The 26,837-nt window shown below is 38.6% G+C and overlaps 1 protein-coding gene across 14 annotated transcripts; it reads right to left on the bottom strand.

Annotated features, from left to right (window-relative positions):
• On the bottom strand, positions 1 to 26,630 carry LOC133123367 (endoplasmic reticulum junction formation protein lunapark-A-like). Of its 14 annotated transcripts, none has more exons than XM_061233790.1 (14): positions 26,492 to 26,630; positions 25,078 to 25,186; positions 21,817 to 21,858; positions 20,961 to 21,148; positions 20,663 to 20,721; positions 20,465 to 20,505; positions 13,303 to 13,386; positions 13,155 to 13,209; positions 10,951 to 11,160; positions 4,319 to 4,424; positions 3,549 to 3,619; positions 3,042 to 3,203; positions 1,864 to 1,929; positions 1 to 949 (listed from the first exon to the last, which is right to left on the bottom strand). In XM_061233790.1, the coding sequence occupies exons 2-14, from the start codon at positions 25,102 to 25,104 to the stop codon at positions 780 to 782; spliced, it is 1,281 nt and encodes a 426-aa protein (XP_061089774.1). In that variant the 5' UTR covers positions 25,105 to 25,186; positions 26,492 to 26,630; the 3' UTR covers positions 1 to 779. The 14 variants fall into 14 exon arrangements, with proteins under 14 accessions (XP_061089774.1, XP_061089771.1, XP_061089773.1 ...); XM_061233787.1 differs by having other exon boundaries at positions 25,078 to 25,189; positions 26,492 to 26,613; XM_061233789.1 differs by having other exon boundaries at positions 26,364 to 26,492.
• Between the last annotated feature and the right edge of the window lie 207 nt (positions 26,631 to 26,837).

Below are 26,837 nucleotides of genomic sequence, written 5' to 3'. Positions count from 1 at the left end.
ACATGAAAATAGCTCATTTTATTTCATTTTCGTACGAGAATAGTTAAAATAGTCACAAAACCTGTGAAAATACTTTTTTTCTTAGTAATAAATAAGTGTTTTTCATAGTATCACTGTGGCGTTACCAAGGTAAACATGAGGATGCCCTGTGCCATGAGTACCAAAAACATCCTGACAATACTTTCTGTCCTGGTGCTATAACATTTCTTATATACTTATCTATTAATATATTTGACACTCTTGACAATATAGTAGAGTATTCTATGCAATACTATAAAAAGTAATTCTGTGAAATACAACAAAACAAAACAGTAGGTATGCATTATTTCTCTGCTCAACTAAAACGAAGGGAAAATCCCCACAAACAATTTCACTTAAAGAAATTGCGATTTTCCTGTGCTTGGGTCTTTTATTGCTGCACGTACAGAAGTGCTACAGTATATGATATGTAAACTCCTGGCATAGGAAAAATGGCTGAGCTTATTCCTTTATTGGAAAACAAAAGAAAAAAACAAAAGAAAAAACTTCCATATGCACATACAGACAGGTAGACAGCAAGGCATCCATTTAATCTCAAGCATACATCCAGCATCTTAGCATCTCCGTAAATTTCACAATGATTTCTGGCACTTGTGTACCGTGTGATGATGTAACCACACGTTTTCTTTTTTAAATATGCTTCAAGAAACATGAGCAATTCACACCACCGAAACCGAAACTCTGGATCGATTTGACTGCGTCGACGTGAGTTTTTATACGCGCGTGTGTGGGCCCTCCTGCTACTCGACCTCCATCTGGGAAACCTCCAGCTCCTCATCAGTGTTCTCAGATGGGCTTTTCTCTGACTTGGGGGTAGCAGGACCATCTACTGCTGGGGCCTCCTCGGTCACCTGGCTCTCCTGTGACTCAGGCTCTGATACAGGTGGAGTATCATCCAGCTTTCCGGTGTCTGGAAATCAGAACATACGCAAATACTGGCCATAAGCACTCAGAGGAAGGGGGCGTATATTTATGGTTCTTTGAGCTCCGCAGTTACCAGCAGCAACAGCGGAGGTGTAACAAATAACAGAGGTCAGCTTTATAAAGAACAATAAACCAAAGTGCATCACACTCAGGTGACACCAAAAACAAGTAGCAGTTTAATAAGCTGTTATTATAAGCGTGTTAATAAGGAAATGAGCCAAAGCTGTAAAAACTATATATTTAATTCAAACCATAGCACTGCTAAAGGGTAGTTTTCAGGCTCACAAAGGATCACATTTCTGAACTTTATTTTATATGTAATAGGTTTTATCGGTTACATTTCTTAGACTGTAAATACTGCCCTTGCATTTATTAGGCATACTATGTAAAAGTGTATACTGATATAATTGGACTTACAAGTGCGATTTTGCTGAACAGGACATGGTACCACTAAGGAAAAAGGTGTTTCCAAAATCTTCATAATCTAACAGAAAATTAAAGCCCCTTATGGCCCTTGCGTGACCTTGAATTTTCCCCATAGTCAAAGTTTCAGCTGTCAGGGACAAATGGAAAACATGTGGAAACCTACACTTCATAATTCATGTCAAAATAAGTGTAGGAAAAAAAAACCCATGCTGTGTTCGGGAGCAACATTAAGCAGACGTCCCTTTCAAAATGACAGGGGGGATGCGTTAGCATTTGGACAGCCAGATGATGTAAATATAGGGAAATGATGCAGAGCTATCAGATGATTAAAGAGTAGAACAGCCAATTGTAAAATACAAATTACAGAACTGGTAATCATCTGCTGCATGCATGGATATAGTCTACTGATACTACAGTGAGCCCAATTTGTGGAGTCTATAGTTCAGGGGTAATCCTGGGATTGCTTGTATTCACCCATTCGACTCCCAATATCCAAAGAGGGATCAGCATGTGCAGGTCTTTTAGGGGCCAGTAAAATATCTGCAAAAACAGATGCAAAGGAAGACCACACCCGTGAAGAGGCTAGAGGAGTCGGAAAGGAACAGGAAGTGGAGTAGACAACAATTATATTACATAATGATTACATTTGTATATTATTCATATATAATTTTATATAATGCTGGAGTTACCAGGACAGACCCCTCTTGTAGTGCTTGAAGAACTTTGCCAGTTCAGTGACTGTCCTCCTGAACTAAGGCTAAATAATGCAAATGCAATGCAAACTCGTTGGGAGACCAAGTAGGAACCGAAGCATTCATTTCCCCATTTCAGTGTGTGTGCACTTCATACATTTAAAAGGCGACGGCAACTATCTTGATGCTGTAAATCCAGTACCACTCTAATCCACTTGCAAATTTGACTCAAAAACCGAGCATGTAATTTAAAGAAATGAAACCGTGAAAAAAGGTGGCAGTTTTCCCAGACGAAACCTTTTAGCTGGTGACTGTTGAACTGCATCACTCCAGGGACTGTGGCTAAAGATACAGTGGAGAGCAAAAACCTCAGACCTCCCTTTGCTTTCTTCAGATATTCAAAATAATAATTAGGTATACAAGACAATATGGTTAGAAAGCATGGTTAATAAATAATATATTACACACGCTGGATGTGCTAGAGTACATACCATGCTACCAGTATTCATATCCTGGTACACATTCACATATTAATGTCAAATCAAACGGAGTTCATCATGACAGATACAGTATTTAATTTGGTTGCGAAAAAAGGTTTAAAATAAATAGGACAAATTCCACACAGATATTAGGAACTATGTTTTCACACAGTGGAATAGCTTCCACTGTTTTCTACTTTGTTTTTCCACTGTTTTTCCACAGCTTGCCAAGACATGTCGTGGAGGCAGAAACAGTATTTAGCGTTTAGGCTAAAGCAGTAGGTACACATTAGTGGCAGGAAAAGTCGAGCATTGCTGGGAGGAAGGGCCTCATTATTACGTTACGTTATGAACAACAAAGCCACACCCATATGGCCGTTTACAGGCCTTTTTGACGTTGGGACAGACACTCATTCTTAGCGTGGATATTACGGCCATATTGGCACCTGCGACCTTGCACTGCACCCTGGGATTGGGTTACCTAGGACACGAGGGGAGTCACCGCACCCGAGGCCAGCGGGGGGTGCTGGGCCGGGCGGGTCAGGGGCCGACCTTCGCTCGAAACTGAACTCCGGCAGCCGAGGGGCCTGGGGCCTGGTCTTCCTGGCAGGGTTGAGGAAATAACAGTAGGCGCATCGGAAGGCTGTGGAGAGAGGGATATCCTTAAACACGGCGTTCAAAGAAAACACACAGTCATCCGAATCATTGTCGTGCCTTTTTTTATGCGGACGCCCGGATTAATATATATGAAAATGAAAGCAATGATATTCTAAAAATCCATCAAAGATGCATAAACGCATCAGATCGATGGGCTGCCCTTATTAACATATTCAATCTTGATACGCCGGGCTTTTGCTTACATGGGCTGACGGTGCCAGCACATTTTAAGAGCCTTATGATATACTGTACTGCCAAACACTAGAGGGCAAATGAAGGCACTGTGTTTGATGGAGACTGACAGAGAGAGCCGTGTTTCTCTAAATCTTACCAACGTATTCAAATTCCTCTTTTAACGCCATGCCGTTATGGGAAAAGCACTGCTGGCATATAAGGGCATATCTAAATAAAGAGCAAAAGGAGACAAGTGGGAAGGAGGAAAGTCATTAACCTTTTCGTACCATCGACAGGAATCACCAATAAAAGAAACACCATGCTGCAAAGGTTTAATAATGAAAAACTGAAATTTAACAAATGAATTAAATTCATTAAGGACATGGGGAGGAAACCAATTTTTTTTTTTTTCATGGCAATCTACTACAAAAAAGAAACTTGATGCAAAAACACTCTGTAAATTTGATTTCATTTAAAAAATGTTGTTATGTGAAATGAAAATGCTTTGGGAGTTAAAGGTACAATCGGTAATTTCGGACTTTTAACGGTCAAGAGGGAAATTTCAGCAACAAACCACAAAACAACAACACTGTTTACCCCCCCCCCCCCCCCCCCCCTGTGTGAAGGAGCTGACTTGAACCCCCCCACGCCATTGGCTGTGGCAATTAGAACCAATTTTCAACCAATGAGCTTGAATTATTGTACAGCTATACAATACTTTGGTACAGAGTGTCAGGCCATCAACTGTATGTTTTGAAACCTGAATTTAAGGACTATAAAGACAGGCAGAGGGTGGGTCAACATGTCAGTTAGCCGTTTTCAATGATAGGAAGGGATTTACAATAGTCACGTAAAAATGTTAACACAAAAATCTTCCCTATTGTACCTTTAAAAAGTGAGCGTTGGGATGCGAGAGCAGGGGGTTACCTGTTCTGAGGGCCGTCTCCTACCAGGTACTCGATGACTCGGTCCATGGCGCCCCGGTCTCGCGGGAGGATGGGTCTGGCCAGGGGCGGGCCTGGGGGATGTAGTCCTACCGCGCAGGATGGCGGCGGAGACACGGTCAGGGTTAAAAGGCTCTCCTGTCTCACAGTACAATTTACCGCCAACGACAGCGACCCGGGCCATTAATCTGCCATTAGCGGGGTGATGAATGCTCGAAAGCGGACGGATTTTAATAATTACTTGTGGATGGGCGTCCCTGAAGAGTCACGTGGAGGAGGAGGCCTGCTGTTTTGGTGAGCGGTAATTAATATAATTAAACATCAAGAGCGATCATCACGTGAAGACTGGTCATTTCAGAGGAGCTTGGCAAGGCTTCGGCTACCTGCTGCTTATTAATTTAACAGCATATGGAAGCGCTGTGGTGACCGAGTCAAACGGTTTCTCACTCGGTTTTTCGATAGAAAGCACTTGGCACCGTTTGGCAAAAACAAAGTGCAAGTATAAACATTAGGTACAGAAATCACTCCAGCCAAACTGCATCGTTTAATCTGCTTTGGAGCATCCAGCAGGGACAGGGAGACAGAAAAAAAATGTGTCTGCTTCATTAATCACGGTTCAGACATGAGATCTTCTAGGTATAGTCAAAGACAAAACTCCTCTGTGATGACATTCAACAAAGCAACAAAATGAAATGTTACGCCCAGATCATTAACAAAATAGCAAAGCACATTTGCAAAATATATGCACTAGCAGGGGTCAATTTGGAAAAGAAAATGCATAAAAGACACATTAATAATAGTATTTACCACAATATTTTGTGCATTTCCGTGAACTGTGGCCTTCATGATATGTACAACAGCCTTAAAATATACTGTATTGTTCATGCCTGATGGGTTGTTTATAAACTATTCCCTATCAGGTGTAAACCATACATTGCCCAACCCTTCTCAAAAGCCAGGTCCTACAGCTCTCGTGTTACAGCCAGTTTCATTTATTAATAAACAAGCAAATAGTAAACATGTTGGTTATATGGGTCATAATATGGTTTTGGCCTATATCAGAAGAGAATGGATTTTGATGACGACACAGTGTCAGTTCTGACCAAAACATGTAGGCGGAACTTTCTAAGGGGGAAAGCAAACATGCTATGTAGATAATTGCTATTTTAGTATTTTAAGTAAGGGATCATACCCTGTGTACAAGTCAGTTTACCACCCTGAAGAGCAATTATTTCCTCATAACTGACTTGTCCATAGGGTATTATCCCGCTAATACCACAGCTACCTTGCCAAATTAAAGTAGCTAAGGACAATTTATTTTTCGTTTAGAAACAAATATATAAATGTAAATGCAATGGGAACAGGAGAAAAAAATAGTCCCTGTTGCTATAAGATAAGAAATATAATAGTTGCTATAATAAGAAATTGTTCATGCAGCCTAAAAGTACCTGCTGCAGCTAAGAGCCAAATGCATCATCACTAGCTCAGCATCGGCAGGAAGGAAATACAATGTTAGGCTAGGCTAACTAATGTTAGCTCGCAAAATAATAGCAAGCAATTTATCAAAATTTGACGCTGTATTCCAGACTTCGGTGCCATGCAACTGAACGGAGCCCCGCCCATTTTGAACAGAAACATAGAAAGACCTCAATATCTTTGTGTGAGTTGTACAGCACAGCTATAGAAATCAGCTGGCATGTCTCATTCTTGCAGCCAGTCCTACAAAACAACATATTAAAATATTACGAAATTCACGCTACATGTAATTTACAGAGAATATCAGTGTACTGAATATATTTTAGCATCTCAGGGCATTCCCTGACCAAGTGGCTCTGTCTGTTGTTTTACAGTGAATTAGACAATAAAAGTTTGATCATTCTCTCCTCACTCACACGCGAGTTGTAAGTTGTTACTATTTCTGCCAAAGTTAAAACACTTGTTTACATTATACTTGAAACATCTCCCATGGTTATCTTCCTGACAATGTGAAGTGTAACAATGTAATGCAATTTGTAGCCCACAGTAAAATTTTTGTCACCAGGTCGACTACTTGCATGAATTACAAATCCATTGTGCATGATGTTGCACTGATTGCATTGATATTTGTTTTATATTTTAGCTGTGAAAAGATTCTACACAGCTGTTTGATTTCTTCTCATTAGCATGGTTATACGAAAGTAATGCACACCCACGTGCCACGTCTCGGCCAATCAGAATGCCGTATTTGCCCTAGGTGGTCGGTTATTTTTCAGCACTATGGTATAATAAATATTATACAATGGATAGGTCCAGTCCATTGTCTCTATTGGTCAGTTTGCGTTCCAGCGGTGTCAATATCCATGATCTACGCACGGTTAAATGGGATGTTCACACATCTTTTAATGTTACTCTGTGTTTGTAGATCACCATTATCTACTTTGTAACCAAAATGAACGTAACTTAACGTTATCATCATCTCGCTGCTAGTAGCCTACCAAAGTAAAACAAAATGAGTGATTTTAAAGTGTCCTTTTACCTTCAAGGATTTGGAAAGGAGTAGGAACCAAAACAATAGGCAAAAAGGCAATATCCTCGAATCAAAATGCCAGCAAGACCACCAAACCTCTGCGAAGCAAATGATGACTCATAACAGCGCTATGAGTTATTTCAATAACTGCACATTATCTGGCAGTGTCCAGATAAGTCTACAACAATGACAAATGACTTGTGAGTCAGTGTCGTCTGGTGTAATGTTAACAAGACACATTATTGCAATAGCATTGCTTAGCTAACGTTAGTGCAATGGGAATACATTATTGCTAGTAATGTTAGCTAACATTAGTACTGTTACAAGTTAGATAGTGGAGTGGGGATACATATTGCTAGCTAACATTTGCCATACCGTTGCTCAGCAACCAATAAACTACTGTTAAGCAGAAGAATACATTTACCATAAAACAGTTCCATTAAAAATACATTCATTTAAAGTTTGTCTTGTCTTTCTTTTGTGAAATTTTGAAAGATAAATGTGGTAAGCATTGTATAAAAACTTGCAGGAATTGGCACAGCTAGGGGGTGCAAAGACACGTTGTGCCTAACCACCCCACTAGCAGTGCCAATCCCCACGATATACCACGGGTTCTCATTCCATACGCTTAAATAATGTCAGCAAGCAGATTTCATTTTATCGGCTAATGCTGTTAGCTGTCATTAGCCAAGGGATTCTTGGTAAAAGTGCATGCGCAGCTTTCAGGTATCTTGCAAATATCTAGGATAAGACTACTTTCTGTGCTCATTAAAATACTTTTCCTATGTAACACTTGTAAGCTTGCTCATCATGAGTAAATGAACAGAAATCTGTCCTTGGTTCCTTTTTTTGTAAATAGTATTAGCCTGTGTAGCAAGACTTCAGAATGGCAAAACTGTATGCAATCTGTAGCTTACGGTCCGCTGTTTCATTCTGCTTCTGTTAGATACAAGTACCATGATATAATAACAAACAGCATTAACCTGTGCATGAGCCCACTCCTCTCTCTACTAAAACATGCTTTTCAACTGCTTATCACGTTACAGCTTTATCATTCATTCTTCTTTGTACCAACGCTTGCTTATAAACAACTAACATACGCTTGATCATTGATCATATGTGTACTGACTAAGGTCTCAAACAGTTTGATAGATATTTACTTGTAAGATAAAAATGATTTTCTGACGTAGCTTTAAAACGATAATGTAGCTATCTAGCCAACTCGTAGGCTATGCCTTTATTTATTGCTAACAAGCTGAAGGCGATTAAGAGAACAAACAAACTATATAAGCCAACTATATTATTTGCCACAATTGTTTCATCCTGTTAAAGTGCAAGCATCTGGCTGTGAAATTCCAAATGGCCAGGAAAAGTCGTGGTCAGATTTACAACATTTGACATCTGTCATTGTCAAAACCACTCAAAGATTAAAGTCATCGTTAATAAAGGACGACATTCGTTTTGAAACCAGTGCTGTAAATTGGTGTTTTGACAGTTGTAGCCTACAATTTTTCTATGTATGAGGTGAAACTTTAAATGGGCATAACCACACCGTGAATGCTTGTAAATACAATTAAGTTAAAGATCCGAACACAGTCGAACCAATAAATCCACATTCTATTGACATTGTATAAAGCTGTATAATAGGCCTACTTAAAACCTATGCAGCTTATTTTTAGTGACATTAACCAATTTCTCACCATTTAGTTCACTGTAAATAGTAGGCTACACCCTAGCAATATAAATGGGGCACAATTTTAACAGCTAGAATAGACCATATGATTAGTAGAGGCTACATCACACACAAAATGTATTGCATTTAAAACAAACAAATAATATGCAAGTAAGAGAAATATGAATTTGACATCTACAGTCTGTATAATCTCCTGAAAAAAGGGTTCATTCATTTTGGCAGCTGGCCCCGTAGAAATGTCTTGAAAAACCTTAAAAAAATATTTAAATCCTTAATATCATGCTCTGGGCCCAGTTTCACGAAGCAGGATTACACATATAATGTGATGTATATATTATTACCGTCCAAAATTGAAAATATATTGTGATATATATCTCCCAGCCCTATAGCCTGGGTCTCCAGCCAACACGAGCCATTCCATGATGGATAAACTGAGTATTAAAAATAAAAATGTTTTAACAAAAATGTGCAGAGGATCATTAACCATGTTCCTAAAAACACATTCTGAGTTGCCAACAAGATGCTGCTGATGAACTACTTGTAGAAGAACACTTATGGTGTAACTGCTCTAGGAAGGGTACTCTTATGCTTACTAGCAAAAAGGTGCTGTAAAGGGTATTTTGCCTTTAACGTGGAGCATCCAGCCAAAGCACTTCTTGTCCATCTGCAGTCTATTCTTGACCATGGCTGTGCCGACTGTGGCTGGGAGACCCATAAGGTGATGCAAAACCAGCCAGAGCAAAGCCCAAGAAGGAAGTCTTTCACATAAAAGAATCTTCTCTGCCTTGTTGTGCAACAACCACTCCTCTGGCCAACGGAGCATCTGCATGCTGCCTGCACAAGAACTGCTCATGCTTAGGACATGCATATCCACACTCCCAAAACTATGGAAGACATTACAATTACAGAGATGGCCATGTATTTATTATTGGACATTGCAAATTGTGTACAAGATTTGTGGATTAAAATTTTTTTTTTTTTTAATCAAAATGTTAAACTGGCCAATCTTGTCTGAAAACCACAGGGTTGTTGATCAGCTTGCATAAATTCTACCTGAAGAGTCTTGAAACAACGTGCAAACAGATGAACAACTAGACAAACAAATGTGGAAATAGAGAACGACTAAAGGACATTTCACTTTAATGGTGAAATGTACAGAATTTCTCTTCTCCATAGTCTTCTCCATAGTACTGCATTGATGCCCCAAGACAGCATGTTGCCTTGTACAGTATGAATTTAAATTCAAGTTTTTACTATTGCAAACAGTCGATAAGCATAAAATGTGAAGACGTTCCGATTAAGCACTTGCACCTTTTGTGAAATGCAGTAAAGCTGCTCAGAAGTGGTGCAGGGATGTAAGGACGAGGGCTTATTTACTGTGCACAGAAATTTGCTTGGGAGCACAAGAAACTTTTGAAACCAATACAATTACGAGTAAGAGCCGCCCAGCTGCTCAAGTGATACAAGATTTTTTCAGATGTGCTGAAAAAAGCAGCATTACATATTTTTTGCCAAGCATCTCCGTTTGCCATTAGTTTTTGCTCTACTGTCGTTGCCAAACTTCAAAGAAATTGCAAATCAGTATGAAACATATGAATATCCCAGAATACACAGCATCCAGCACCAGCATTTAGACTTCATCAGACAAAATTTTTTTTTTTTTAAGATATTTTTTAGGCCTTTTTTTCAGCTTTATTGGACAGTATATAGAGACAGGAAGAATGGGGGCGAGAGAGAGGGAAAGACATGCGACAAATTGTCAGACGGTCGGATTCGAACCGTTGACGTCGCGGCTCACAATGAGCATGCGGTCAGTGCTCTGCAGGCTTCAACAAGTGTTGTGCAACAAAAATGACAGTGTCACATGACATTTGGCATTTATACTTCAGTTAAAGTCTATGGGCCGGGTTCTGTTGTCTCTATAGGAACAAGACGCCAAATTGCTGATGTAGACATTTGTGAAAACATTGCAGTGCCTGGTGAAATTATCGCTATTACACAGGAGGAAGAAATCTTTAAATCTACTTTTGCTTAACAAAAAAAAAAAAATTGAAAATGGTTGTCCTTCAGTCACAAACCACCAAGGTAAAAACAAGGAAAATATGTTCTCGTTAAGTAGACGCATTACATGCAGGGTAAGGACAGGAATTTAAACTTTTTGGATGTCAGCTAATCAGTTCAATTACTTAGTTAACCGCACCTATCCCTATATCAGTTATTACTTCATTACTTATTCCAACAGTGTTTCCGTCTATTCCAGGTCAACAAGTGTCAGCGCTCCATCTGGTGGTCCAGTCGCACTGTCCAACAAAATACGACAGTCTAGAGGCGTGCACTTTTACCGCTGGAAAATGTTGTTTAATGGTGCGATACTGGTGAAAAACATAGTGCAGAGTGTAAGCGAGGCTTTGCTCACCCATTCCCGGGATGGGCGTGCCGGGGCTCATGGGCCTCCGCATCAGGCTCTGCTGAGCGGCCACACTGGACAGGTTCCTCTCGGGGGGCCCGCCCGGAGCCGAGTGGGGCAGCGGACCCACAGGGGTAGCACCTGGGGCCGGTGGGGGGCGAGCTGCAGCGGGGGCCCCTGAGGCTGGAGCCCGAGAAGCAACGTTGCGCTGACGAAGTTCTTTTGATGGAGAAGAAAAAAGAAAAAATGTAAATACACATACCAACACACACACACACGTATAGACTACCATTCAAAAGTCTGGGGTCACCTTGTCTTTTTCCGCTTTGCCATTTTATTTTCTGTTTATAATCAAACAATTTATACGTGGTCAAAGCGCAGACTCAGAGTTTTTCCAAGGTATGAAATGAGCATCACTCCACTGTGTTGCTGTCAGGCAGTGAGCAGTAGATACTACAAAAATAGTTTCTCCTGAATATTTTTTTCCCATTGAGTTCAACAGGAAAATTCATCAGGAGAAACAATTCTTGTAGTATCCACTGCATATCTGGCAGCAGCATGATGGTTTGAGGCTAATTTGATACCTTGGACCCTTGATGACTTAAAACCATTTAGCCAACAAATGCGTTCAATACTGCAACAGCATAATTTATAGCTGAATCTAGTCCCATGCCCCAATTCCAATAGAGATTAATTCAAGACTTTGAATATCGCTTGTAGGGAAACCTGAAAATAAGATAAGACTCTGATTATGTTGTTAGGTCACCGACACCAGAAGTCATTTGCAACCAAATACAAAATATGACTCTTATTTGACATTATGTTAATTTGTCTCAAACATTGAAATAGGGGACTACATATAAAAAGTGCTATAATTACTACAGGGTGAAACCAAAATGTATGAAAAAAAATACCCTTTAATAAAAGCTCCGAGACTGCTTTGAATATGTGTGTATTGTTTGATTACAGAGAAAATTTAATTAAATCAGAAAAAGCTGTAAAAGACAAGGCGACCCCAAACTTTTGAAACCTTTTTCAAACTCAGCACCCCCTTATAAGGCATTTATTACTAATTTTTTAGACCTATTTGTCTTCTGCTGCTAAGTAAAGACAAACACAATGTAGTGAAGCTAATGACACACAAACAATTATAATCTGTCATGTCATTATAGAACACATCCATTTTACATTCACAGTGCTGGTGGAAAAAGTAAGTGAACCCTTGGATTTAATAACTGGTCGAAACTTCTTTGGCAGTAGTAACCTCAAACAAGTGCGGACCGCACGATCACAACATTCAGGAGGAACTTTGAACCATACTTCAGCTCAGCCATATGTCTGGTGTGAACAGCTGTGGAGCATCTCTAGTGGGTTAATATCTGGGCTCCAACTGGACCATTCCAAAAACCATTCCAATTTGATTTTTTTGAACCCATTCTGTAGTATATTTACTTCAATGTTTAGGCTCATTGTCCTGCTACATCATCCAACTTCTACTGAGTTTCAGCAGGAAGACAGCCACCCTGACATTATCCTGTAGAACACCTTGATAAACTTGGTTATTAATTTCCCTCTCGATAATGGCAAGCTGTCCAGGCCAGCCACCATACTTCACCATTGGGATGATGTTTTCATGTAGGTATGTGGTGGCCTTTTTACACCATACTTAGTGCTGCATTTTCTTTCTGAACAATCCAATCTTAGTTTCATTAATCCATAAAACATTTTCCCCAGTTGCGTTGTGCGTTTGGAGTCATCTTGGCTGGGTGCCCACTTCTAGGAAGAGTATCCCAGAGTACTAAATTGCATCCATTTATGGAGAATTTGTCTAACTGTGGACTGATGAATATTAAAAATTTAAAAGATTTCTTTGTAACCCTTTCCAGCTTTTTGCAAATCAACAATTCCTTCTGAGATTTCTTTTTTGCAAGGCATGGTTCACACCAGCAGATGCTTAAAAATCAGTTTTATGAAAGTAGCTCTATTCCACACCTCCAATCTCATTTCATTGACTTGGGTTTATTAACTTAAGATTTTTTTTATTTTCTTTTTTAGAGTATGTGTTTGTGCATTATAGTAACTTCGATGAAGATCAGACCATTTTAAGATCCATTTATACAAACACAGGTAATTCTAAAGGGTTCACTTTTTCTTGCCACGGTATACAAACAGTATTAAGGATATATAAAGGATTTCAAGAAAGGGCCACTTGCCTTGGCCTGGTCTAGGAGCCATCTGGGACCCAACTGGTGTGGATTCCAGCTCCATCTTGAAAATAATAGTTAAAAGTTTCAATCATTCATTTTCTATGTTCAAAATCGGTTTATCAATGCATTGCTGCTCTTCCATGCAGAAACTTACAACTTTTTTCTTTGACTCTGGATCAAATCTTTCCAGGATCATTTTCGCATTCTTATAGGTCTCCGTCTCCATTACCTCTTCAAGCTTTAAAAGGAAGCAAATTATGAGTATCGCCATTGCAGATTCTAGATTTCCAGGGCATAAATATTACAGAAAGAAAACATGAGCTTCCACATGTTTGCCAATAAACAGAAAAAAAAACAATGATTTAATCTCCAGTGAGATCTATTGGCAAGAATCATACATTACAGGGGATCAGAAATGTTAAGCCAAGTTTCAAGTTATAGCATAGCATAAGCTGATGATATAAAGCCACTAAAGTGATTCGCTATTTACAGCAACAACCATGAGGTACGTGTCAATTCAAAATGTTGATCAGACAGAATTCTAAAGGGGCAGCCTCTGATGGTGGGCAATGTACACACACGATCAGCCAATGAAAACAGATCACTGGTCACCGCGTCTGAATGACTCATGGGACAGCAGGTGAGTGTTCCGATGTCAAAGTGGTTAGAATTTCTGGATCTCTGGATCTGGATCTGTATCTCCGAAAGACATTTGCTTATGTAACAAGAATTTCCCAAAACATGCTGCTACTGAAATAGAACATGAAATTTAAAAAAATGTTCCACACCATTGTGGGTGCTGTGATTCCAAGTGTGCACCACGTAAAGTCCCTTTGTATGGACAAATCAGGACAAATCAGTTTCAGCCCAATACAATCACGTAAATCTACATAAACCAATCTAAAGCCATGTATGCTAGCCTACCATGAAATTATGTTTTCTAAAATGTTCTACTGCTTCTACAAGCAATTGCTCTTGATTAAAATGTATATTCAAAGTGCCTCAGTAAATTAGCGTATCATTTCAATTATGTTGATGAAAGTGCAATTTGTTAGCACAATGTCTTAGTGTCATTTTGATTCTGAATTGCAAACACAATTGGAGAATAAATTGAAGTGAAGGCTATTTTCAGGTAAAAAAAAATAATAAAATCACCTTTTGGGAAACATGAAATTTTCTAGAGTTTTGAAATTGAAAGTGAAGTATGTCATGCATTGTCAAGGCACATCGCTAATCAGGATCCTTAGCCCCTTGGATAGCCAGGATTCTTATGAATATAGCCCATTCAAAAGCCAGGTAAAAATGGTAAGATTGTAAGATGGCAGGTGCAGAAAAATATTTGATAAAAATATAAACAAAAACTAATAACTACAACAAAACATTATGTGCTACTGTAGCCATATAGCAACAACCCAACCTTAAAACTAGACTATATTATTGCTTACGAATTAGGCAACAAAATATGTTGATTATTTAAAATACAAATATAAACTAAAACGTTGCTAATTAGGTGCAGTGTAGTGGGTTTGGCCCAAGTTGCATGGCACTGGCAAAAACTATGCTGGTTCGTATTCAATTTCTGCATTGCACATCGGTGTCTTAGATCCCTTCAAGCAGTGTCAGAGGCCAGCTGCCTCAGGCTCTACAACTGCACGGCCACTGTTAATACAGCAAAATGGCTCCATGTTTTCTTGGAAAGGGGAGGGGGTAGGGGGTATGGAATTGGTTTCTGCCAACTCAAGAGGCAGTGAGCAAGTGAACATGCCCACCAGGTCACTGCACATGAGGGCAGGGCAACTGATGCAGTTGACCAGGCACGAAATCAACCTGACGAGGCACCATGAAGCGATGATTCATAGGATACTGTGTCTCTTGCCAAATGAAACTTGCAAACTTGAAAATGCAAACGCGACTTTCCTTCTGTTCGGATACCAGTCGGTCATCACCAGCTCAGTTGGTTGACGGAGCGAAAAAGTATTACAGCCCATTAAAAGAAATGGTAAGGAAAAGCTATATCCTTCCTGTGTTGTGGTAATACAAAGACAGGCAGAAATCAGGTCCCTCACTGTGACATGTAAGTTTTTTGCAAGGGCATTTTTCATAGTATTCAAATTTTTTGGATTGGTATTTTAGAATGATTAAGAACATATTTTCCATACCCTTGTAGTAATGACAGTAAGAATATGCAAATATCTTTCATTACCCCACTACGTAAGGGAGAGATGAGCAAATGTACTCAATCCATACTATTCTGATGAGACAGTCCATGTCAACAAAAACAAAGTTCCTTTCAGTGCAGACTGGTATAAACTCATTCACCTAGATTCAATCAAACGCACTTAGCCACTGTGAAGACATATGCAATTCAATTAAACCACACTTAAAGTGTTCTCAATTTCCAACAAAAGCTCTTTAAGACTGAAAACTCCCAAGACAACAGAGGAAGTGAACACAGAATGCGTTTGCCCATTTCAAACTTCACAAACCACACCGACCAAACATACTTAAACTAAAAAAATATTTAAGAGAAACAGTGGAAGTAGGGACTGATCGCACAAAACACGCTTTATCAGCTAAGGGACGGCTTTATCACATTATTTTTAAAGGGTTTGAAGCATTTCCCACATGGCGCTTGCACACCAGGCAGTGTGCAGGTGTACCACATTGCTCTCATTCTTTTCTCTGCTGTCCAATCGCATGAAAATAGAGGCAGGGTTCTGTTTTGTTTTGGTTCTTTAGATGCAGTCAGTAATGCGTCAGTCATGTAGGTGGAGCCTTCCAAGAGGGAAAACATTGTTCTGAATAGGGAACCATCGTAGATAATTGCTATTTTAGTATTTTAATAAATAATGTCAGCAAATTGCATTCAAATCGTTATATTTAGAGACCAGCAAAGGACCAGCAAAAATAAACCAGGACTTGTCCTCATGAGGTTACAAAAAGGATAGATGATCCAACTCTTTAGCCTACAGTTATCACTCCCTGGCATTGTCTTCTATCTTATGAAAACCCTTAAGACTACATTATGAGACTATACAGACTTACTAGCTAGTCTAACTAACTAGACTACCGAGTTGATCATAATCTTTTGGTTTCACTTTTAACATTACATTCACAATTTCATTTTATAGGCTAATGCAGTGAGCTGTTAGCCACGGGCTTCTCGGCAATTAAATAAAAGTGCAAATCTAGGTTTTAAATCAGTTTTCTGTGTGGTAAGGCAGACAGTAGCTTTCTGGCATTTTGAAAATAGCTACGATTTTAATATATATTCAGTGAATATTTAGGTATTCATTAGACCAGGGGTCGGCAACCCTGGTCCTGGAGAGCCGCAGGGTGTGCTGGCTTTCGTTGTTGCTTGGCATTAATTGATCAATGAAAACCGTTGATTACACAGTTAACTCACCTCACCTGGTTTCTTGGGTCTGAGTCGCTTGCTTATTTTAAGGTGGAGACGAAAGCCAGCACACCCTGCGGCTCTCCAGGACCAGGGTTGCCGACCCCTGCATTAGACCTATTTTATTAGACCTATTTTTTTATTTATTGGTCTTCAGCTTCTTCAGGTTCGACGCTTTGTGTGTGTTCAGAGATGCTGTTCTGCATACCACTGTTGCAATGTGTGGTTATTTGCATTACTGACACCTTCCCATCAGTACATCTCTCATTAACAAGGTGGTTTCACCCACAGAACAGCTGCTAACTAGATGTTTTTTGTTTTATACACCATTCTCTGCAATTCACATACAATTTCACAAAAGTTGTTTTGTGGTTCAACTAATTTTGCCTCTCACTCTCCAAACTAGCTAAAGTGAATGCCCTCCGCCTATACATTATTTAAAAAAATAAATAAAGAAATAAAAACATACCAAACTGTCCTCTCTCTAAATATAATGCCAAAATCTCTGCCATTATAAGTTACTCACAAACATCAACAGAGCTTACTTAAGTTCACGGGCTAACATATAGTACACATTGATGTTTCGATAGTCCAGTAAACAGCTGGATAAAATAATTATCAAAACAACTGACACTTTGCCCCAGAATACTCGTGCTTCAGTGGAAACATCTGCTTGTGCGGACACAGTTGGCAGGTTCCAACAGTAGAAGAAATAATTCTTGATTAAAATTTTGGAGCTCTGTTGATGAACTGCATCTAAAAATGTTTTCAAATCTAGAAGAGTCATCACATCTCAGCAAAACAATCTGGATGGATAGAGAGGTAAGTAAGTAAAAACATGCTTTAAGTAAGTGAAAACATGCTTTAATTTAATTTTTGGGTGAACAGTATTTTGGTGAACAGGTCAAGGCATTCCTGATAATACTTGAATGGTCAAGTCCGTTTAATGGTTCATGCTCATGTACTGACTGATGATTAAGGATTAACAGAATTTAAAATGATTTTGGCAGAAGTCATACATCTGATGCATAGTCAGTCGCACAAAAGCATTCAGACTGGCAGCACAAGGTATGGAAAATTGCTGGCACCAGAAAAAACGCTTTTATATCATAACATAACAAATAATTTGTTTTTTATTTTTAAACCAAATTATGGTTACAATTATTTTACTATAATATTACAAGTTTAGTTTTTTACCACATAAAAGCTGCTCTATATAGAAAGTAAAGGAAGCGTAAGTCAATAACCTTGGACTGGCAATTACTAGAATGCTTATGTACAACTTAATATTTAAGCGTCTACATTATAATTTAATGATAGGACACCTGCAAGATGAAGTTCTTTTTGTGAAGATACCTTTGTAGGGACAAAATTCATGGACATTCATTTTGATGAAGACAAAAAATAGTTTTAAAAACAAGCAACTTGAATGAAAAGTTTATGAATGAACTTTAGTGTGGTTGCTTCAGCAACTGTTTAGCCGTCGATTAAGCGTCGACTTCCAGTCATTGATTTTTGCATGGATTTGTCATTTTTTTCAGCAGGGTAAGGCTTCATTTCCATCAGACCACTGAAAATACAGCTTTACCCTGCTGAAAAAAACAGCACAAGCTAGGCTCTGAAACAGCTGGCTGATCACTTCAGACCAGCTAAAGCTATGGTTTGTAAAAGCTGGTAGCTGGGTTGACCAACATTACACCAATTTGCAATCAGAAATAATGTATAATGAATATATGATGCCTGTTTGATGTGATATTATTGATAGATTATTGCCATTATGAGCATTGGTTATTATTATTCAGCTTGGAGTAGCCCACTTCAGGAGCAGAACCAACATGGAGTCTTCCAATTTTACTCAGTGCCCAATTAGCTGAAATAGCATCACACATACATTTTCCATGTGCCCTATTGGCTGAAAGAACAGCACAAGTCATCACAGCGCTCAATTGCACAATTATTTTAATTCCCCATTAATTGCCTATGGGATTTTATCCACATAAAACCTTAAATATTTGTAAAACTATTTGGAATTACAAAAACCTAAACCATGCTGAATTTTATGAAGTGTGTAGAAATGCATCTTGAAAGAGCGTAAGAATAAGAATAATAAAAAGGATGCAAGAGAACAAAGAGTGGGACTGAAGCAACCACACTAACTCCTGCAGTGGGAACAACGTATGCAACAAAGTGATCTATAGCGTTTTGGTGTCTTTCCATACCTGTATAATACTGTGCATCTCCAAATCAACAACCTCACTTGCATGGGTCCAGGTAGAGCTGAGTCCTTAAAATATATTGCTGGAAGTAAATGAAACTGTATTTTTTTTTTTCCTGTAGATTTTATGTAATCAAATAAACACAATGAAATACACGTAACTGGTGAACTCAAAGATTATTACAGTTCAAGGAACGGATAAATTTATTTAGAGGTAGCAAATAAGTCAAATAATTTAGCAAGCTTGAAAAAGTGATTTTAGCATGAAAATGTAGGGGTTTTTTTTATAAAAAGCAGATCGGACCAATCGATTATAGATGTCAAACATTAAATGAAAACTATTTTTTGTTTGCAGGAACCTTGGGCATTGGATTGATGCATTCCAACATAGCCAGCAAAGATGTTCTTATTAAAATAATGTTCCTGATTTATCTGGAGGCTTTCAATTTCTTATGCCCTTAAACAGTCAAAGTGCATTGACTTAATTTAGTCAAGTTTGTTCTTTTGTACAAGATAATCCTCCAGTTTAATATTTCAAGTTAAATTCAGCATAAAAAAATAAAATTAAAAAAACATGTTTCAAGCGATATTTGTATCTAAATTATACAGCCTTTTTAGCGAAACTGGATTTCAAAATATAACCAGTATTATTTCAGAGCGACTGTGGGAAAAAATGTACCGATTTCTTTTTTCCACGTTTATCCCATAAAAATAAAAACACCTTCAATCCTTTGTTTGTAAATTCAATCCTCAAATCAATACAAATAAGGGATCCCCTGAGTTCCGTTGCAACATGCTTAGTACCAGGGAGAAGAAGAGAAGGAACATAAAGAAAATCACATCACTACAATGCCAAAACTGTTCAGACAGAAATGAGGGATCTGCAAGCTTGGAAAATATCAACAAACCATAATGCTTTTTTTATTTTGCTTAACAGCTTTATTTCTAGGCAACCCCAAATGTTGCTAATTGTTTACATTATAATGAGAAGAATAATTACATGCACCAACTTCGATAATGGAATGTGTGAAAATCCATCAGCCATAATTATTGGAAGTTATTAGACATGACAGTAAATGACAGGCAATTTCTCAGATTTATTTCCTCTCAGCACTTAATGCTATTAATTTAAAGACGGTCGTTAGCAGAGTGCTTTACGGAATAAAGTCTCTATGCCAATTAAGCGCTGTCTGCATTGATTTTAGATTATTTATTAGCAGTAGCAATTAGCTTGCTGCAAAGTGCTGCAAAAACTCAATAAAGGCAATAGGAGGAATGAAACTTCTTGTAATGGCATTTAACAGCCTCTATCTCTTGTGTTACTGCCTCTACGACTGCTGAAGAGGGAATTTGTAGTGCCCTATAGAGGGAAATTAGGCACAGTTAAACATGAGTTACTTGCTAATGGATCCAAGAGGTTATGACAGGTGCACAGTGCAAGGATTCTTGACAAGTCTAAAAGGTTAGCACTATTATAAGTCGCTCATGGAAATTAGTAAATGTTAAGGGGTTATTTTAACTTGGTTACCAAGTTATTAATGGAATGGAAGGCCAGACTCAGTAAATGTGAACTGGAACACAAACGTTTTGAATTCAGATAATGGGGCGAGGTCACTGAGGCCAAAAAGAAAAGGTATACAATTTCTTCAATGGTGCACAAACAGCGCATCACAGACTAAAAAGCAATTATAAAATCAAACTTACAATTTTCCTTTTTTGGGATTTCAGATCTTCTAATTTGTCATCTGGAAATAGAAAAACAACTTTTTTGGTTTAAAGTACAATGTACATTTTCAAGGTTTTTCCTGATTTATCACTCAATATTAATTTAAATCAGTCCACACAAAGGAACAACTTTAAGCATGACAGCCTAATATGAACTCGTAATACAAAAATCCTTACTGTTTCTTTCCGTTCGTTTTGAAAAAAATGAAATCATCAACTTCCTGGTAAACCACACTCTGGAAAGATGACAAAATCTGGCATATTCAGAAGCAAGTCAAAAGTCACTGGGTAACTGAAACATTTTAAGGGGCAAGTCAAAAAGTAATGTGCTCTTAAGGTCTCATTTATATGCAAGCATACAAAAGGGCAGTATTAACAGAAAAGCAACAACGTTCTGTATCATTTACTTCTACAGTAATTTGCACTCATGGCACTGGAAATATGACATTAAATAAAACAAACAAAGCTTACTTACAGTATTGGATATGCCAAAATTAGAAGGGCGAGTATTAATCGGCCTGTCCATTGCCGAGGAAGATACCAAACATACACTACAAGACTGATGATGAGGAAGAGCAGGAAGGAATACAGCAGCAGTCTTCGCACCCATAATTTCAAAAGTCTCTGGTTTTTTTCTCTAAACTCCTCAAGCGTGCTTATATCCTGTTAACAATAAAAATGCTGAATATTACGTAAATACAAAGAGATCATGATCATGGCACATTTCAATGTCCAGGATTCATTCATATATCAACGTACAAAATAATCAACCATGCAGTGACACCATGGGGGATATTTCACACAATTGACAAAAATATAAATACAGGAAAATAAAGGATGAAATATAGAACTGTTGAATGAACACTAACAAAGCATTTGGGTTCTCAAACGGCTCAATCATTTACTCAATCAGTCTTACTTGAGAACATAGAATAGAAATTCATTATAACCACGAGAGGGAATGCCAAACACTTTGAGCACTGTGTAATCGCCACCCAAATATATCTGAAGGGGGCGGTTCTTTGGATGTGCCCGTTGCTGCTGTCTGAATGGGGCGTAACCTGGTGCAAAACAGGAGACATGTGTGACTGTCACTCCTGGACGCGTACTGAATGATCCCCCTTAGTGCTGAAATCCAAGCCAAAGCCCCTGGATGAAACCAAGACCCCCATTCAGTGAAGTGCAGCATCCAAAAATACACCTCCCTTCCATGACGGAGAAAGCCTCAGCCATGAGGCGGCCTAAGGGCTTTATTATTGTCCAAGGTCGTAGAAGTCCTTTTAAACAGACTGTAATGCCGTGAAATAAAACATTTGCGCAAAAATGTTTACCTTATCTATTCCTTCCAAAATATCCACTGTGGATGGTTTGGCCTGTAAATAAAAAAAAATGCCCATGATTGGATATTGTAATTAAAGTGCACAAAAAAAGATTGGAGAAATGTGATCTGCAAAAACTGATAGACAGGTAGAACAGGTGCAGTTAAAAAAAACATCAAGAATGGAACAAATTACTTTAATATCAATCATGTAAAATATGAATGTATCACAGGCTGAATAAATTCAAGTGAAGCTGCATTACATGAATCTAGCAGTAATTAAAGGGTGCCAATCACTAATAGCCAAACTGAAGCAGTGGATATGAAAGCCAGTCTTTAGTAACCCAGTGTGTACATCATTGTTGTGCTTATGTCACTGCAAAAATAATTGTTTTTGTAAGTCTGAATATTTGGTCATTATAGGGGTTTGTTTCTATGAGCATGGATGTAGCTACATAAGCAATTTCATGACTAGAGTTCATAGATCTTTTAAGGTCTATGAAATTGTGCAAATATAGAATTACACGATATAACATGTTTGTACAACAGGTTTAGGGGGGATTTAGGTCATGTTTTATTTTTATTTATTTTAAAGGCAGCCAATATAAGATGGTGGTGACCCATATGGAGGATATACATTTTCAAAAAATTAACCATGAGAGGCTCTTTAGTGCCAGAATGAGTACCCTGCTTCAGAACCACAGTATTTAGGTACTGACTATTCGTTTTCAGCAGTCAACAGATTTGGATTCATAAGCTTTCATATGAACAGCAGTTTCACACCAGCAGTTAAGATCACTGGCTTCATGCAGCCATGTTTTTACTAAATATTAAAATGCAGCTATTGGTCACTTTTGTGTGTGTGAGGAAGGGACTATAGAGGCACCACTCTCAAATCTCTTGGTAAAACAGAGCAAGATGTGATGATTGTTTGCACATTGAATTGACTAATGTAGAGCCAGCAAGTGGTGAGCTGACACCAAATTAGGACAATCAGCAAAGCAAGTTTTATAAGGATCATCCAGGAAGTGAAGTCAGACCTGAAACAAGTGGCAGGAGAGCAATAAGAAAGCTACATTGGGGTCAATTCAAGATGGTCACCATAAAAGGGACATGTTTATGTTCCCAATGAGGGCATTGGTCACTACGGTTTGGAATCTTCTGCTGGAGCTCGAAAGTGCAACCATGCGTTTCATTACTTAGGTCAAACGGTTTGGAATTCATAGATATTTCAATTTACAGGCTACTTTATTAAAAAGAAAAAAAAAACTGTCTTAATGTATACATGCTGCCAGCCAAAAATGGCAAATGGTCTAAAATGGAGACATTTTTGTTAAATTATAGATTATTTCTGAGGAATGGGGAGGCAATTTCATATCTGTTGGTGAAGCAGTCAAACAAACGAAAAGTTATGATTCAAATTTTTCCAGGCAGTCGACTGGTACAGTGCCACATGGTTCCTTATTTGGGCGATACACACCACTACCACATTGCTAGGTTTTTTTTTGTGTTTGTTTGTTTTTAAACTAACCAGGAGGTTGCCAGGACTGTCAAAAATAAGTACAACTATAATAACAAATCCAGTAAATAAAATGTGGTGCCTTGCATCTTAGGTGCATGCCCCCCACCTGACATGAGGATGCAGCCTACACCATCTGTCCCATTTTAGTCTCCATAAAGATTAAAGATTTTGCTAATCGAAATATACATTCACTGAGCACTTTATTAGGAACACCTATACACCTACTTATGTGTGTGATTACATAATCAGCCAATCATGTGGCAGCAGTGCAATGCATAAAATCATGCAGATACAGGTCAGGCGCTTCAGTTAATGTTCACATCAAGTATTAGATGGGGGAAAAAATGTGGTCTCAGTGATTTTGACTGTGGAATGATTGTTGGTGCCAGACGGGTTGGTTACAGTATTTCTGTAACTGCATATCACCTGGGATTTCTCCAGAATTTACTCAGAAAGTTGCAAAAAAAAAACTAAAAAAATCCAGTGAGCAGCAGTTCTGCAGACAAAAAGGCCTTGTTGATGAGAGGTCAACGGAGAAGAACAGTTGAAGACAAAAACATAGCCTGATGGTCTGATGGTCCGATGGTCTGATTAATCTCGGTTTCTGCTCAGGCATACAGATGGACCCAACGCGCCTTGTGTCAAGAGTTCTGGCTAGGGGCGTTGGTGTAATGGCGTGGAGAATGTTTTCTTGGCACACTTTGGGCTCGTTAATACCAATCAATCATGGCTTTAATGCCACAGCCTACTTGAGTATTGTTGCTGACCATGTGCTTCATGGCCACAATCTTCACAATCTTCTAATGGCTACTTCTAGCATGATAAATACACCATGTCACAAAGCAAATGTTGTTTCAAAGTGGTTTTATGAACATGACAATGAGTTCAATGTGGCCTTCCCAGTCACTGGATCTGAATCCAATAGAACACCATTAGGATGTGGTGGAATGGGACATTCACAGCATGAATGTGCAGCTGACAAACCTGCAGAAATTGTGTGATGCAATTATGTCAACATGGAACAGAATGTCAAAGGAATGTTTTCAACATGGATCCATGCCACAAAGAACTGAGGCTGTTTTGAGAGCAACGGGAGGCCCCACCACATATTAGTCATTATAAAGTGCTCAGTGAGTATATTTAACATTTGAAATAGGCAAGTTAGCATCTAATTATCAGCCAACAAATTACTGTAAAAGGAAAGTCAAACCAGATGTTGAAAACACATTTCACATTTCATAGACCCAATATTGATCAAGTCTTAACAGATCACAATCATATTCCAATAAACGAATGGCAAAATTAACTCTATATATGTCAACTGAAATATTCTTGGCATTTATGTGGCATTGTAAAATATCAGGAAGTAAAATGCGACTAGTCAATGGTGCTCAGAGACTGAAAGCCGACACGAGGCAAGGGCAAGATGAATTGAGGACTTGGTGTACATTACACAAAAAAACTACTTGCGCACACTTGCAAGTATTTCACAAATGCAGCGCTAAATGCGGATGAACATTAAGGACCATTTCGATATCCTTGCCTCCAGCTGTAAAACTGGCCAATATGCAGACAATAATTTGAAATGAGCCTCTTGCAAAGAAATGACATAGATTACGTGACTTTAAAAAATGTATAATTTATTGTACTAGGCTATATCATCTCTCTAAAGCAGACATCAAAATAAAATAAAAACCTCGAGAACTCCACATTCTCCCAGTGAAAGATATATGCATAAATATCCATACATACCCTCCACCGGGATAGAACAGCCCCCATCTCTATGTATGACTGTAGAACAGTCCTCTTCTCGGCACACGTTCTTCCTTCCCCGAACGAGAAATTGAAAAACTAACTTCGCCTGCTGACACACACGGGCATTTAGAAAGCCAGCTTTGAATAATGGTTCCTTAGTTGCAATATTATTTTATAAATGCAATTACCTCATAAGCGCATGATGCAGTAACAGACTTGATAATGAAGTTAGATAAGAAAAGCTTGCAGGGTAGCCTAATATAGTACTACCCACTTTTCCGCCCATTCTCGACGAGGGTGAAATCTTTAGCTAGCCTATATTCAATAAAAATGATTTGCATCATAAACATTTTCTACTATCGTTGCATAGGACATCGTTCATAATAATATTTTGATTCAACGGCTACTCTGCGTGCAGACGGGAGTTACAATAACGTTACATTATGTCTAGTTATCGTTGGGCATGCTATAGCTATAAAATATAGGTAGCCACAAGCCAGATAGCTAGCTAGCTTAGCCAATTTACTGCTACAATCGAGCACTAGTCAAGATAGCGAGACTAAGAATTCGGGAGACACTGTCCAATTTAGGCTAATATCTTGGAATGCCAGCCAGTGCTTATTCTCACCGGTAAAAGCATTTGGTTAGCGTACTAGAATTAACTAACTTATCTGATGTTGGATTCCCGACATTAATAGCGAGCTACCATTTGCTCTTCTCCAGTAAGTGCCTTGCTACCGTTAGAAGCTATTCGAACATAAATAGCCTATAGACAACATACCTTATTGGCTATAGCCAAATATATAGGTAGCCTACTAAATGGCTAAGTAAAATTAATTCCGGGGTGATTCAATTGAACATGTTTTTTAACCTTAGACAAACTAGCCAACGTTAGTTACCTAATTTAATAAGGAAACTAGCTACAAGCCAACTACGTGTAAGATCCAGGTCCATTCAGGTTAGCGAACTAAACTAAACACACTCTTTAGGCAAGTGTGATGAAATCGACATCGCTCCTAAAGTTACTACACGTAGCCTATAGTTATATCTGAACTGATCACGTCCGTAGAGGTAGATACTTGTTTTTTGTAACCCAGTCTTGTTACAGTACGCGTCAGATTCCAGCAATGAAACAGAGTGAAAGGAACGTTGTGGAATTGTATAATGACAGCTTGCAATCGAGAACGTATAGCATTAGCTTGCTATATCGGACTAACAAACTGAACAGCTCGAAAAGTTAACGTTGGCAGGCTAAGCTAACAATGTAAAGCAATTGAACAAACCTGAACATTCTCAGGCGTACATTAAGTGATAGGAAAGCAAATGCTATGTCACCGCATCAAAAGCACCACAACATTTTTTATAACGTCCCTAAAATGTCAACGTATTCCACTGTACTCCTTTGTATTACCTGCTGGGGACTACTAGCCTGGTAACACCGCTCCAATTCGGGTCAGCCCCCTTCTATACTTGACTTCCCATAATGCTTCAAAACAGGCACTGACTTTGTCACGTGAGGCTGTTTGTTGTAACTTGTGGATCAAGGGAAGTAAAAACGTGGCTTGCCTGGATTCGAGTCATAGAGCGTACATACGTGGAAAGAGGCGGTGAAGTCTAGGAAGTAACAGGAAACTATCCTGGACTGCATATGCTTGAGAGAAAAAGAGCTTGCTGCCCATTGAATTCAATGTAGAAAACCAACGTGATTTAACAACCAAAGAAAACCTCATCGGTCAGTTTCTTGCAGTTTGTGAAAC

The sequence above is a fragment of the Conger conger genome, chromosome 3 (genome assembly GCF_963514075.1).
Source record: "Conger conger chromosome 3, fConCon1.1, whole genome shotgun sequence".
Lineage (NCBI taxonomy): Eukaryota > Metazoa > Chordata > Actinopteri > Anguilliformes > Congridae > Conger > Conger conger.
This window is presented reverse-complemented; position numbering and strand designations above follow the sequence as displayed.

What these genes read in the sequence shown, in the direction of transcription:
- LOC133123367 (XM_061233790.1), bottom strand. Translation starts at nt 25,104, where the DNA reads ATGGGGGCTGTTCTATCCCGGTGGAGG. An exon ending in CTGTTCTATCCCGGTGGAGG is followed by an intron (nt 21,859 to 25,077) that starts GTATGTATGGAT and finishes TTTTATTTACAG; the next exon opens with GCCAAACCATCCACAGTGGA. An exon ending in GGATATTGGGAGTCGAATGG is followed by an intron (nt 950 to 1,863) that starts GTGAATACAAGC and finishes TCTGATTTCCAG; the next exon opens with ACACCGGAAAGCTGGATGAT.